This window comes from Heterodontus francisci, chromosome 7 (genome assembly GCF_036365525.1).
Source record: "Heterodontus francisci isolate sHetFra1 chromosome 7, sHetFra1.hap1, whole genome shotgun sequence".
In the NCBI taxonomy this organism is placed as follows: domain Eukaryota; kingdom Metazoa; phylum Chordata; class Chondrichthyes; order Heterodontiformes; family Heterodontidae; genus Heterodontus; species Heterodontus francisci.
In genome coordinates this window covers 74,325,415-74,341,127 of record NC_090377.1, presented here as the reverse complement: position 1 = coordinate 74,341,127, position 15,713 = coordinate 74,325,415, and the positions used below count along the sequence as shown (strand labels likewise).

The following is a 15,713-nucleotide window of genomic DNA, read 5'->3' as shown; positions in this document are numbered from 1 at the left end:
TGCCCATCATCTGCAGCCAAATACAGATTCCTTTGGAAAGCTTTCAGCGTTAAGGCAAATATGGGCCACAAGCTTGTTTAAATTATTACAATGAAGCCGACTCCAGGAATGCAGTCATGATCAGGACTCAGCCAATCCAGTGGATCCTATATCCCACCACATCCAACAGTTTCACACATGGATCTGAAAATAGACATTATTAAGTTGGACCTGAGGGCCAGCTATTTAGTTAAAGTTTTATAGTCATGGTAGATCCTTTTTTATATATACAAGTAAGACTGTAGCAGCCCTGAGGGAGTTCTGGAGGACAAACAACTTTAGGAGGGAAGTGGAAAAGAATTACCAAAATAACAGTTCATGTTGGATTTTTTTTTTTAATTTGTTCTTTGGATGTGATCTGCACTGCCAAAACCACATTTATTATGTTTCCCTGGCTGGCCCAAGAAAGTGATAGTGGGCCACATACTTGAACCATTGTAGTCTTGTGATGATGGTGTTCATACAATAGTGTTAGGTAAGGAATTTATATTGGTATATAAGGTATATTGGCCCAGATAAAAAATATGTCCAAGTTTGTGCTTTGTGACTTGGAAGCTCACCTGAAGGTAATGATGTTCCCATGATACTTCTGCCCTTGTCCTTCTTGGTAGTAGAGGTTAAAACTGAGGCAAATGTTGTTGAAGTAACCTTGGTGAGTTGCTGGAGTGCATCCTGTACATTATACATACTTCAGCCGTAGTATGCCAGTGATGAAGGTGGTAGATATTGAGTCCAGTGGGCCTGGTGCCTTTGGGTCCAGCAGGAATGCTTTCAGAAAATTAATGAGAAACAAACTACAAATGGGATAATCTTCATGAAAAACACTTAACAAACATGTATTGATGTGGGGTTGAGAAAAGCTGGGACAGCTGTGTGTTATTTCCATCAGGATGACATCACGTTCAACTAAGACTTTCAAAAGGGAATTTGATAGTTACCTGAAAAGGAAAAAACTGTATGGCTGTGGGGAAAAGAGCAGGGGAGTGGGACTAGTTAGATAGCTCTTTCAAAAAGCCACCCACAGGCTTGATGGGTCAACTGGCATCCTTCTGTACAGTAAGATTCTATGGGCTGAATTATATGGGCCCCCTAGGGATGGGAACAGAGGTGGCGGGGGTCCATAAAATTGCATTGGAAGGTGGGGTACAGAGTGCATATCACCTTCCCGACGCCTTCCAATTTAGTCCAGGGCAGGGAAGGCTGAGGGCAGCCTTCCTGCCCCAGGCCAATTGAGGCGCTTATGTGGCCAATTAATGGCCACTTAAGAGCCTCTGCCCTCCTCCACCTCATTTAATTAAAGGCGGAGGGGCCCGCTCCCACAGGGAAATGCTGCCAGGTAAAACCTGGTGGCCTCCTAGCGTGGTTGGGGAGGGGTTCCCTCCTTTGTGGGCAACCTAGGGCCCCTGGAGGCCCTCCCCAGCAGCAATCGCCGGCCCTCTGCGAAGACACCCCCCACCCTCACCAACCCCACCCCCAACCCCATTACTAGGGCCTGCCTGAATGGCTCCGGCGACCCAGACCCCATTCACCCTACTCAGGGTCTCCAATGTCTTCAGTACTGCAGGCCTCGTGCAGGACCAGCAGTCACCACTATTCCCAGTTGCATTGTCAGCCTTCTGATTGGCCAGCAGCTCTTGAAGGCAGGAGCTTGTCCCTTAAAGGGACTCAGTCCCGATGGTGGGCAGTTAATTGCCTGCGTGCTGTGGAATTGCAACAGGTGTCTGATGGAGGGCCCGGGTGGGGGGGGAGGGGGCGAGGGTGCAGTTATCTTCCCCCACCTTCCAGCCTGCCGCTGGGACCCCAGTCACCAGAACAAAATTCAGCCTTATTATTCTATGAAGCTGTGTTGTACTTCAATGAGGCCTACAGTTACAATTCTGTTTCCACCCCTTATCACAGCATAATATGTATGTAAGTCTCTGGTGTAGTATAATATATTTGTAATACCATTTTGAGTTAATATGAATTGAACACATTAAGAAATAAAGTATCTTGCTTCATATATTGCAGTACATTTTAGCTGCTTTGCTATCTCAATGAAACCGCCTTTTCTGTATAATTTCTATATAATGTGTATATAGGTTTTACTGCAACTATAAAAGTGATTTACCACTCAAATAGTTATAATGAATGTACTAGAGCAGGACATTTAGTTAGTACTATAAATCTGGATCCGCTAGACTTACATTCCTGTTATTTGTATACCCACTGCTGAGATGAAAAAGGCTATGTTGCTACTCTGTTTATTGAAAACAGCATCAGAGCCATACTTTAATTTTCTTAGTCTGAACTCACCAAGCAACAGAATGATTTCAAAATTGAACTAAAACTCCTTGAGGATGAGCTTTTGACAAGACTTTCAGCTGCAGACTGGAACTTCTTGGGAGATACATTACTGGTGGAAAAACTTGAAACCACAAAGCACACAGCAGCTGAAATAGAAAGGAAGGTATGAAAAAGCAAGCATAGTCTTAAATGCCTTGTTGAAAGTCTGTCCTATGCCTTTAGCAACTCCATTCCTTCTCTGTTTCTTAGAAGTGGACGATGTACAATCCACCCTTCTACACTTTATAAAAGTTAGCAGCCACTCAAAGTCAATTCCTTTTTATTAAAAGTCAAAGCTGTTATATTTTCAGTTTCTACACACATTGGGCTGGATTTTACAGGGTTCCCGACATCGGGCTCCATGGCGGGATGGCTGGGGGCAGATGATCATTCCGCCAGCAGCCCGCCACGGAGCCCGACGCCGGGAGGGCTGGGCCCGATCTTACCGGCGGCGGCGAGGCTCAATGGCAGCCCCCTCACCGCTGGGTGATGGGACCTGGATTAACATATGGTAATTAATTAAATGCATACATTTAAACAAACCTGCCTGCGATCTAACAGTCGGGCTGCAATTGGGGGGACAGGCCGACCAGGGTATTTAAATGAGCAGGAGATCGCGGTGGCATGGCAGCACGCGGCCCGCACAGGCAGGCCGCCATTTTCTTAATAGGCACTTAAAATCCAGCCCATTCAAGCTGCAAATTCCATCTTGTGCTCCATTCATTGGGCTGGATTTTAAGAACCTGCAGCTGGGAGCACGACCGAGTGTTTCAGGCTGGCACATTCCAAGGTCCAGGACTATGTGCTGAGGGGTGCGCTAAAGCTTGGGGCAGCCGCAGCAAAGGCTCAATGGGGAAAGACCGCTGTGTAAGGTTCCCCCCCACCAAGCTGAACTGAGGGGCTGGATCCATGGGAAACCCCTCGAACTGTATCTGGAAAATATTTGTTTGCTGTAAAATATACATGGCATGAAAAATGAAATGGAAGGGTGGTGAGGCAACTCATTCCTGTATTGAAGGAAACTGATCTCCTTTCCACTCTTTGTATTGTTTGACGGTGCTGTTTGGAACTGTTTTGTAATGTATTTTTTACAGATTTTTATGAATAAAGTATATTTTGGAAATAAAAATTTTAAAAAAGGGAGCAGCAGCGGGTGTAAAAAAATGGTGGCCTGCACAGTGGCTCATTTAAATACCCTGGTCAACCCACCATCCCCCCAATCACTTGGAAGGGGCGGGCTCTTTGATGTTGGCAATGGCGTCAGCTGCCTGTGTGCAGGCGCTGGCACCATTTTTAAAGGGCAGCCAGCCCTGCCACATAATTTAAATTTTTAAAGGAAACCACCGCCCCCCCACTATTCAAATCAAAATTCTGTCGCCCCTTTCCCATTCCCCAATAACAATAAAATTAAGCTGCTGCCTTCCCCCCCAAAAAACACTTGCTTACAAATATGACCACCATCCCCCAAACTGTACAAAGTTCACAGTTCACCCATTCCCACCATCCCCTACACTAATGACAAGAGTTTATTATTTTTATTTATTATTTAGAGATACAGCACTGAAACAGGCCCTTCGGCCCACCGAGTCTGTGCCGACCAACAACCACCCATTTATACTAACCCTATAGTAATCCCATATTCCCTACCATCTACCTACACTAGGGGCAATTTACAATGGCCAATTTACCTATCACCTGCAAGTGTTTGGCGGTGGGAGGAAACCGGAGCACCCGGCGAAAACCCACGAGGTCACAGGGAGAACTTGCAAACTCCGCACAGGCAGTACCCAGAATTGAACCCGGGTCCCTGGAGCTGTGAGGCTGCGGTGCTATCCACTGCGCCGCCCCCATTAACCCCCACCGTACTAAAACTCTCATGTTCCCCCCTTCCCCGCCACTGCGGCACCTGCTTTTCCCAGATGGGAAAGTGAAGGCACAGGAGGGCCAGCCACCGTTCAGAAGATTGCGGCCCAACCGTAGGATCGCTGGTAAATTTATTTAAATGTATGCATTATGCTCATTTCAATATGGAAGCCGGGTCCTGTCGCCCAGCAGCGGGGGGGGGGGGGGGGGGGCACCACGGAGCCTCGCCGCCACTGGGAGGATCAAGTCCAGCCCTCCTGGCGCGGGCTCTGTGGTGGGCCACTGCCGGAATGATCTTCCAGCCACCCCCTGCCACAGAGCCCTCATCAGGAGCTTAGCCATTGTCTGGGGCTGGATCAGACCTTTCAGAAACTTGGCATTATATTTGATCCTGAACTGAGCTTCTGATGCCACATCCTCTCCGTCACAAAGACTGCCTACATCTAACTCTGAAACATCAACCATCTCCACCCTGCCTCAGCCTATTTGTTGCTGAAACTTTATCCATGCCTTTGTCACCTCCAGACTCAACTTTTCCAATGTTATCCTGCTGGTTGTCTATCCATGCTCCATATACTTCAGCTTATTCAAAACTCTGCTGCCTATATCCTATTCTACACCAATCCTGCTCATCCATCACTCTGGTCCTCACTGACCTACATAAGCTCCTGCTCCCCCATTGCCTCAAATTTAAAATTCTTATCTGTAGGGAATTCTACTCCCTTGAGTTATTAACTCTGAACCTGAGAATGACAGGAAACACTGACTACAAACCCAAATTGTTCTGGTTAATCAATCACTAGGTTAATTTAACAATTCAATAACCAGTCCTACAATACAATGCCCACTATGGAGATAAAATTGTAATGCAATACCCCACCAGTTGCCGCATGAAGGATACAACTTACAACCACCGGCAAGAGGTCACCAAGTTGATTGTAGTCTTCAGGTAGCTGACTAAACTACCCTGCTGTAGCAACAAACCTTGGAGACTGATGTTGTTTACTCCTCTTAAGAATTTAACAGACATGATTCCATAAGGTATATCGCACGTCTGGCTTCTTCAGCGAAATCCATCAGTGAAATCCACCACTTGTTTCCTTATCTTTGCAGTCAGCTATTGTGATTTCACTCTAACTGATATCATGGCCAAAATTTTACGTTCCCCCTCCCCCCACCCCCCACCGCAGAAGTGGACTGGAGGCGGGTCATAAAATTGAGTGCGAGGCGGGGGGTGCTGTTCCCGTTGCCTTCCCGCCCCCGCTGCAATTTTACTGGCGGCGATGGCAAGAAATCGTCTGCCTGCCCCAGGCCAATTGAGGCCCTTAAGGGCCTCCTCCTGCTGCCGCTGGTATATTTCCAGAGGCAGGCGGACGGCTCAGGACCCGCAGGAGGCTGCTCAGTAAAATCTGCCAGCCTCCTTGCAGGCTTGGGGGGGGGGTGGGAACCCACCTGATTGGACACCCTGTGCCCCATGGAGGGCCACCCCATGGCTCAACCGCCCCACTGCATGACATCCCCCCCCCAAAAACCGGCCCCCCCACCTTGCGTCACAGGGGACCGGTCGATTGTCCCCGGCGAGGCCCCACAAACTTATCTTTTTTCTGGGGTCGGTGTCCCTCTTGCTCCACTCCCTGGCTGTAGTCCCAGCAGTGGCCACCACTCCCAGTGGCACTGCAGGAACTGAGAGCTACTGGCCCGCTGAGTGAAGTCCCTCCCGAGGCCAATTAAGGGTCTAGCCACGTAAAATCAGAGTGGCTTCCAGGCCCGCTGTCGACTTTTTGGCTGGTAAGCGGGGCCTGCCGCCCAAATTAGAATTCCGGCCCATGTCTGAGCTCTGTCTGTCATAATCAAAAATAAAACTCCCCACAAGATTCTGTGGTTAGACTCTCAAAATGTTTTGCAAAATGTTATTGCTTTTGCAAAATGCTGCAAGCTCACCTGTTGTGGTCCCACCAGAGCACATTGGGAAAAATGGTCACTTTAGATGTTCTGTTTGAATTCATTATGCTCTACATATCATTGTATTTAAATTCCTTCACACTCTTGGTCCCTCCCTATATCAGTAACCTTCTCCAACCCTGACTCACCTTCCTCGAACTCTCCGTTCCTCTGACTCTGGCCTTGTGTGCATCCATACCTCCCTTTGCCCCATTATTAATGGCTGTTTCTTCAGCTGCTTGGGCCCATGCTCTAAATCTCTCAACCTGTCCACCACACTCTCCTCCACGAGGACCCTCCTTAAATTCCTTCTCTCCTGAACAAGCTTTTGGTCACACCCCCTTCCCCCCCCCCCCCCCCACTAATATCTTGTTCTTTGACCCAGTGTTGATCTTTTGTCCAATTATATCAATGTGACGTGTCTTAAGAAGTTTTCTAAGTTAAAGGCACTTGATGAATGCAAGTTATTGTTGCCTTTATTATAACAATGTCTAATGTATGTATTCAGGATATTAATGATTGTACTCATTTAATAGGAGCCTAAAACATGTTGTCACTTAAAACGTGACATGAGAAATGTGACATGACATGAGGCATGTGACATGACATGAGATATGTGACACAACGTGAGATGCATCGTGATGTGGGACATGATACAACATAAAACCACATTTATAATCAAAATTATATGAAGCATTGATGCTGCTTTTGTATTTTGAATTAAAAATGATTTTAGAACAACAAAATGATATAGAAAAAGCTCAAATCATTTGCTCGGTCTGTAAATCATGATTTAAATATTTTTTCAAATTGCTCCCCCAAAGACTCAGCAAATTTATTCAATAAGTACCTGAACCAAACGGAGCAGGAAGATAATAGGTTCAATTCTGGTCTGTACTGAAGAAACAGATCTTAGCTAAGACAACATAGTACCACAATTGGCTCCAGCAATCTTGATTTACAATGAGGAAGGTTGGCTACAGTTCTCACTCCTGATTGTTATCCAATAACGCCTGCTGGAAGTGCGAGTGTGTGGATTTCAGCTAAGGACAGAATTTGAGGTGGCTGTGATGTCCTGTTGTGGATTCAGCATCAAGACTTGCACATGAATATTGGCCATTTGATCAAGGTTCCAGTAGGCATTGATATCCACCAGATCATGCTTAAAAAAGGGGGGTGTGTCATTGGGAGGGAGGAAATTATTGAAAATCATTATTTAACGTCACATTTTAACTGTTACTATTTTCTATATAGGTGCTTGAAGCTAAAGTTAATGAAGTAAAGATCAATGAAGCTCGTGAACACTACCGTCCTGCGGCTGTCAGAGCTTCTCTGCTCTACTTTATCATGAATGACCTTAATATGATCAATCCTATGTATCGGTTCTCACTCAAGGTTGCCATTAATTTATGCAGCACTATTTGTACATATGTTTTTCACAATTAAAATAGCAATAAATGAACAGCTAGTGATTTATTTTAACTGTAGGCATTTGCTGCTGTGTTTCACAAAGCTGTACAACAGGCTGAAGAGTCTGATGATGTGAGAGTGAGGGTAACTAATCTAATTGATGAGATCACATATTCAACATTCATCTACATTAGTCGTGGGCTGTTTGAAAGGGATAAACTTACCTTTACAGCTCAAATGACTTTTCAGGTATGAACTTGAATTACTTTATTAAATATTAGCTGGTGCATAATATTTTTACAAATGAGAATTTATGTTATATAACAGACTCCATGACTAAATTTTGATATTTGATTAGTTTTGATGTTCTCATATCAGATAAACTAAGCATTAGGCAATATATTGACTGCATGCCACGATTTTCTGTAGAAATGGATATTAAATAACAATTCATATAAATATCCAATTTTCCTTGCATAGCTTTTACTTTTGAAAAAGGAAATAGATGCTCGTGAACTTGACTTCTTGCTCAGATTTAATTTTGACCATAATTACAACAGTCCTGTGGACTTCCTGCCAAACACAGCATGGAGTGCAATAAAGGTATGCATTTGCATCTAGCAGATTTGTTTTTTAGAAAAGGGTAGAAGGAGGAAATGATATATAACGCTTCTGAAGGAAGTTAACTATGAATGCTCCATGTATTTGTTCAGTGCAGTTTATGTATCTTATCTTTGTTGAAACATAGTTATTAACTTAAAAAAAGTGATTCTCTCTACTTTTTGAGATTATATTTTGCCTGCTGTTTAGGTTCTTTGCAACATGCCATTCCTGAGCCGAAGGAACCAACCTTTTCAGAGGACTGCACCATTGTTACTGTTCAAAGAGACACAATCTAGTGCATGAGACTCAAGCAGAACTACTTACCACACGTTACCTTCCTAATCACCTTGGAAAAGCCTTGTATTAACATGCTAAAGTACTCAGACCTTTGCTTACGGAAGATAACAAAGTAGGAATTGGTCCACATTGAGCCCATTTTCTAGGTATAAAACAAGGACAAAAAGGACCAATTTCACACAACTATGTCCTGCACACCAAAGATTCCATAAATATGTCCACTCCCCTATTGGATCAAGCAATTTTTCAGGTGGCCCTGGAGGACACCTAAAACAGGCATTATGTTAGTGTTGTCCAATACACTCGCCACATGTGGCAAATTGGCCACAGACATGTGGTGAATTGATGCTCTAATTTGCTAATTATGTTTTCCCACGTTACAAACATGGATAAGTTTGTTATCATCAAATGGCAACACGAACCCAAGACTGATGATAAACAAGCCTGTACTTTAGTGGAAACTGCAGAAAAGAAACAGAGAGATTAGAAGAAAGTCAGGCAAAAATTTTGTGATGAATGGCCATTATGAAAAGGACCGAGAAATTGCTGTGTATGCTATGTAAAAAAGGTTCAACGAAAACAAGGTGGGTAGTTTAAAAAAGCATTTCCAAAGAGTGCAGAATGGGTTTGCTAGGAAGTTTCCGCTTGGCAACAAAAATCACTCATTTGAAGTTGAGTTTGAATCAGAGGCAGTCGAACTTGAAACAATTTCTTTCGTCGTCTGAGCTGGTGAATTTGGCTAGCTACAAAGTGGCGTGGATTCTGGCTTGAAAAACAAACCAATTTCAGATGGAGAGTTAGTGAAAAAAAACATCTGTATGACTATGGAAACTTTGCTCGAAAATTATGAAGCAAAGACAAAAAAAGTGACATCATGCAAAAGGTTCGGAATCTGCGACTGAGTCACCAGACAGTTGCTTGTCGATCACAAGATTTGGTGCGTGCTCAGGTGAAGAACTGTGTGTCATTTTCAATGGCATTGAGCAAGTCGTGAGACATCCGGGACGCTACACAGCTCGTTTTCTGGATTCGGTTTGTGCCTGATGACTTAGAGATTTACGAAGAAATGCTGGAAATTTAGAATCATAGAGTGGTTACAGCATAGAAGGAGGCCATTTGGCCCATTGTGTCAATGCCAGCTTTCTGCAAGAGCAACTCACCTGGTCCCACTCCACTGTCTTTTCCCTGTAGCCCTGCAACTTTTTTCTCTTCAGATAATATTCCAATTCTCTTTTGAAAGCCATGTTTGAATCTGCCTCCACCACACTGTTAGGTAGTGCATTTTAGATCCTAACAACTCGCTGTGTAAAAATGTTTTTCCTCAAGTCGCCATTGTTTCTTGCGCCAATCATTTTAAATCAGTGCCCTCTTGTTCTCGATCCTTCCACCTATGGGAACAGTTTCTCCCTATCTGCTCTGTCCAGACCCCTCATAATTTTGCACACCTCTATTAAATCTCCTTTTAATGTTCTCTTCTCCACGGATAACAGCCCCATCTTCTCCAGTCTATCAATGTAACTGAAGTTCCTCATCTCTGGAACCATTCTTGTCATTATTTTCTGCACATCCTTCTGAAAGTGCGATGCCTAGAACTGGACACCATAGTCCAGTTGAGGCCGAACCAATATTTTATAAAGGTTTATCATAACTTCCTTGCTTTTGTACTCTATGTCCCTATTTATAAAGCCCAGGATCCCATATGCTTTATTAACCGCTTTCTCAACCTGCCCTGCCTCCTTCAATGATTTTTGCACATATACCCCAAGGTCCCACAACTCCTGCAACCCCTTTAGAATTGTACCCTTTATTGTATATTGCTTCTCCTCATTCTTCCTACCAAAATTAATCACTTCACAATTCTCTGCATAAATTTTATTTGCCATTTGTCACCCATTCCACCAGACTGTCTATGTCCTCTTGTTTATCATAATCCTCCTCACAGTTCATAATACTTCCAAGCTTTGTGTCATCTGCAAATTTTGAAATTGTACGCTGTAGACTTCAAAGTCATTAATACATATCAGGAAAAGCAGGGTCCTAACATTGACCCCTGGGGAACCCCACTGTATACTTTCCTCCAGTCCAAAAAACAACCGTTCACCATTACTCTCTGTTTCCTGTCACTCAGCCAATTTTGTATCCATGCTGCTACTGTCCCTTTTATTCTATGGACTCTAACTTTCCCAACAAGCCAGTTTTGTGACACTTTATCGAATGCCTGGTGGAAGTCCATGTCCACCACATCAATTGCATTACCCTCAACAAACCTCTCTGTTACCTCATCAAAAAAACCTCAAGCAAGTTAGTTGAACACAATTTGCCTTTAGCAAATCCATGCTGGCTTTCCTTAATTACTCCACATTTGTCCAAGTGACTGTTAACTTTGTCCCGAATTATCTTTTCCAAAAGCTTCCCCACCACTGAGATTAATCTGATTGGCCTATTTTTGCTGGACTTATACTTACACCCTTTCTTGAACAAGCGTATAACATTTGCAATTCTCCAGCTCTTTGGCACCACTCCTATATCTAAGGAGGATTGGATGATTATGGCCTTTACAATTTCCACCCTTACTTCCCTCAGTATCCATGGAAAGATCTCATCTGGTCCGGGTGACTTATCAACTTTAAGTACAGCCAACTTTTCTAATACCTCCTCTTTATTAATTTTTAGCCAATCCAAAATCTCAACTACCTCCTCTTTCAGGCAGTGTCTTCTTTGGTAAAGCCAGAATGCAAAGTACCCATTTAGTATCTCAGCAATGCTCCCTGCCTCCATGTGTAAATCCCCTTTTAGGTCCCTAATTGTCTCTGCTCCTCCTTTTACCACTCTTTTACTATTTATATGCCTATAGAAGACTTTTGGATTCCCTTTTATGTTAGCTGTCAGTGTCTTCTCATACTCCCACTTTGCTTCTCTTATTTGTTTTCTCACGTCTCCTCTGAACCTTCTATATTTAGCCTGGTTCTCACTTCTAAAATCCACCTGACATCAGTCATATGCACACTTTTTCTGCTTCATCTTACTCTCCATCTTTTTCGTCATCCAGGAAGCTCTGGATTTGTTTGCCTTAGCTTTTCCTCTGGTGGGAATGTATCTTGACCGTACCTGAACTATCTCCTCTTTAAAGACAGCCCATTGTTCTGTTGCAGTGTTGCCTGCCAATCTTTGATTCCAATTTACCTGAGCCAGACCCGTTCTCACCACATTGAAGTTGGCCCTCCCCCCAATTAATTATTTTTATCCTGGATTGTTCGTTGTCCTTTTTACATAATCAACCTAAACCTTAGGACACTATGATCACCACTCCCTAATTGTTCTCCTCCTGACACTTGATTCACTTGACCCACCTCCTTCCCCAGAACCAGATCCAGCAATGCCATAATAATAATAAAATAAAAGCAAAATACTGCGGATGCTGGAAATCTGAAATAAAAACAAGAAATGCTGCAATCACTCAGCAGGTCAGCAGGTTGTTTTTATTCCAGCAATGCCACCTTTCCCGTTGGACTGGAAATACACTAATGTAGAAAATTCTCCTGAACACACTCTAGAAACTCTTGCCCCTGTCTCCCTTTACACTATTACTATCCCAGTCTATATTAAGATGTTTAAAGTCCCCTATTATAACTACCCTATAATTCTTGTATCTCTCTGTAATTTCCTTGGTAATGTGTTTCTCTATATCTTTTCCACTAGTTGGTGGCCTATAGAATACACCCAGTGGTGTAATGGTACCTCTGTTGTTTCTTAGCTGTAACCAAATAGATTCTCTCCTTGGCCCCTCTAGGATATTCTCTCTCCCCAGCACAGTAATGATCTCCTTAATTAATACTGCTACCCCTCCCTTTTTTATTCGTTTGGGGGATGTGGACATCATGGACTAGGCCAACATTTATTGCCCATCCCTAATTACCTTTGAACTGAGTGGCTTGCTAGGCCATTTCAGAGGGCATTTAAGAGTCAACCACATTGCTGTGGGTCTGGAGTCACATGTCGGCCAGACCAGGTAAAGACAGCAGATTTCCTTCCCTAGAGAACAATCAACAATGGATTTATGGTCACCTGTAGACTAACTTTTAATTCCAGATTTATTCATTGAATTCAAATTTTACCATCTGCTGTGGTGGATTTGTCAGTCTGCTGAAGCAACATCTAACTGCGAACGGCCTTGATGGCAATGATTTGGCCTCATTTCACTGCATTCTGCAACAAGAAAATCTCTGTGCTCAAATGGCAGGGAAACGCACACTGAAAGTTTTGATGAACCCGGTTGTCCAAATAGTCAATTTTATTTGTGGTAGCGCTCGGAACCATAGTAGTTGTTGGAAGAAGTGGAGTCAGATTGTACCGGTCAACTACTTTGCGAATGTACAATGGTTGAGTCATGGAAAGGTCTTGCAACAATTTTCTGCCTTCCTCACTCCAATCCAAGACTTTCCTGGTGAGAAAGGAAAGTTGACAATTTACTCTATGATTGAGGATGAAGCATGGCAATGTGACATGCGTTTTCTGACTGACATCACCTCCCACTTGAATGAACTGAACCTGAAACTTCAGGGAAAGGGAAAGCTGTTTTGCAATGTTCTTTTATTCATTTATGGGATGTGTGCATCGCTGGCTAGGACAGCATTTATTGCCCGTCCCTAATTACTCTTGAGAAGGTGGTGGTGAGCTGCCTTCTTGAACTGCTATAGTCCTTGGCGTGTAGGTACACCAACAGTGCTGTTGGGAAGGGAGTTCCAGGATTTTGACCCAGAGACAGTGAAGGAACGATGATAGAGTTTCAAGTCTGGATGGTGTGTGGCCTGGAGGGGAACTTGCAGGTGGTGGTGTTCCCATGCATCTACCACCCTTGTCTTTCTAGGTGGTAGTGGTCGTGGGTTTGGAAGGTGCTGTCGAAGGAGCCTTGGAGAGTTGCTGCAGTGCATCTTGTAGATGGTACACACTGCAGCCACTGTGCATCGGTGCTGAAGGGAGTGAATGTTGAAGGTGGTGGATCAATCAAGTGGGCTGCTTTGTCCTGGATGGTGTTGAGCGTCTTGAGTGTTGTTGGCGCTGCACTCATCCAGGCAAGTGGAGAGTATTCCATCAAACTCCTGGCTTGTTCCTTGTAGATGGTGGACAGGCACTGGGGAGACAGGAGGTGAGTTGCTCGTCGCAGAATTCCTAGCCTCTGACCTGCTGTTTTAGCCACAGCATTTATGTGGCTGGTCCAGTTCAGTTACTGGTCAATGGTAACTCCCAGGATGTTGATATTGGGGGATTCAGCAATGGTAATGCCATTGAGCATCAAGGGAAGATGTTCAGATTCTCTCTTGTTTGAGATGGTCATTGACTGACACTGTGTGGCGCGAATGTTACTTGCCACTTATCAGCCCAAGCCTGGATGTTGTCCAGGTCTTGCTGCATTTCGACACGGACTGCTTCAATATCTGAGGATTTGGCACAGTATGAGTGAGAGTTTCAGTCAAAACTGAAACTTTCTGTGGCGCATATGAAGAATCAGGATTTCATGCACTCTCCAAATCTGCAGCAGTATTCAGAAGATGCTGATTGTGACCGGCAGCGCTATGTGAAGTGGTTGGAGAATCTGCTCAGCAAATTTGACAAGCGCTTCTCTGATTTTGAAAGTTTCGGGCTCGCCTTTTAGTTCATGCAAGATTCATTTCACTTTGACATCTATAATTCTCGACTATCTCAAGAGTTCTTCAGTAAGCTGTCCTTGGACAGGTAGCGGATTTGCTTTTGTTTCAAAGCCTGATCAATTATCAGCCAAAAGATGAATCTGTCTTGATGCTGTGGAGTCAGCTTTTGAAGGAAAATGAATTCATGGTTCTCCACTTGAGCATCGAAAAGCTGTTTTCGATGCTCGGCTCAGCGTGGCTCTGTAAATCCACTTTTTCTGCAGTAACTTTCATGAAGTTGAAATGTCGATTGCAGATACTGGATGTGATTCTGGAGGCAGAGTTGAGATGCTTAGTCTGCCAAAAGTTTCTACCCAATTTCAGGACGTTGGTGAAAAAGAAGATTGCAAAGTGTCACACTGAACATTTAAATTTGCAATAGAATAACCAGTATCTGACTATTATGCTATGTTTATTTTGCTGGTACATACATACTACTGTTGATGCTTTTTTCTGGATAAATAATAGTTACTGTATTTTACTGTGTATCATTCTAAACTCCTAAAGTTACCATGTTTTACTGTGTATCAGTCTTAATTGCTGATGGTTTAAAACATAACATCTATTTTCAAAAGATTGCACATATGTTTTATTAATATTGCATATATTTTGTATCCTCTGGCGAGAATGGTAACCAGATCACCACAGGTTTGGTGAGCATCGAAATCCTATTAAACAGCACTGCATTAAACCCTTGCATAAGTTAATCAGGGGCCTAATACTTGTTTTAGGACACCTTCCTGAAATTGGCCATCCTTGGCAGTGTGAGCACTGGGTCTGGCCAGGCCAGTGAGGCAAACAGTCCAAATTGGATGGATGAAAATGGCCAAGCTTCCTCTCAATATGTGACAGGTGTTGGCAGCTTGATTCAATTCTTATAGTGAGGTCTTGGGCCTCCTGGTTCGGACATGTGCTGTAAACAGAGAGTTAGTCAAGTGCCCAAAAATGAGTTATAATGATTTTCTACCCCATGCTTTTAATTGCGAATTGATATTAAAAACGTATGTGCCAAGTAACAATATTCTGATATTGAAAATAGTGATTTGAACCCTGCCTGTACAGTGGAAGCTGGAGTTCTCCTCCAACTCCCACAAGGAATATTGAAGTTGCCCAATCCCCAGACATCACCTGTCCTCCTTGCTGGGAGACCATCCTTCGGGTGCAGAGTGGACAGCAGCATGTTAATGAGACATGGGACTTAGTTTACTCCAGTCAAAGCATTTTGCACTCTTCAATCTCTTGCCTGCTGGAGTTAAAATCGACTCCAGTTATATGTGGATATTTATTTTAACAAATATAGTGCTTAAATCTAATTCCTTCTTGCACTTATAATAGTGACTTTACATTTAAAACATCATGGGACAATCCTATACCACCAACACTGCAGCTGTGTTCGAAAGCACAGGTTGAAGATACGGCTACCGCATTATATTCCAGATTCTGTGAGCCATGTTGCCTGCAAGTGTAGCTCCTGGCTGGGAGTACGAGATTATGCAAGTTCTGTTTGATACCTAGTAAATATTTCTATCCTGTAAGAAAGAAATTAGA

The 15,713-nt window shown here is 43.6% G+C and overlaps 1 protein-coding gene across 1 annotated transcript in view; it reads left to right on the top strand.

The window, feature by feature from the left end:
* Positions 1-15,713, top strand: part of dnah9l (dynein, axonemal, heavy polypeptide 9 like) — a 563,466-nt gene that overhangs the window by 469,619 nt on the left and 78,134 nt on the right. The window contains exons 68-71 of the mRNA XM_068036275.1: positions 2,324-2,488; positions 7,423-7,563; positions 7,657-7,827; positions 8,059-8,181. Of these exons, the coding sequence (XP_067892376.1) occupies positions 2,324-2,488; positions 7,423-7,563; positions 7,657-7,827; positions 8,059-8,181 (600 nt within the window). The remainder of the gene's footprint in view (positions 1-2,323; positions 2,489-7,422; positions 7,564-7,656; positions 7,828-8,058; positions 8,182-15,713) is intronic.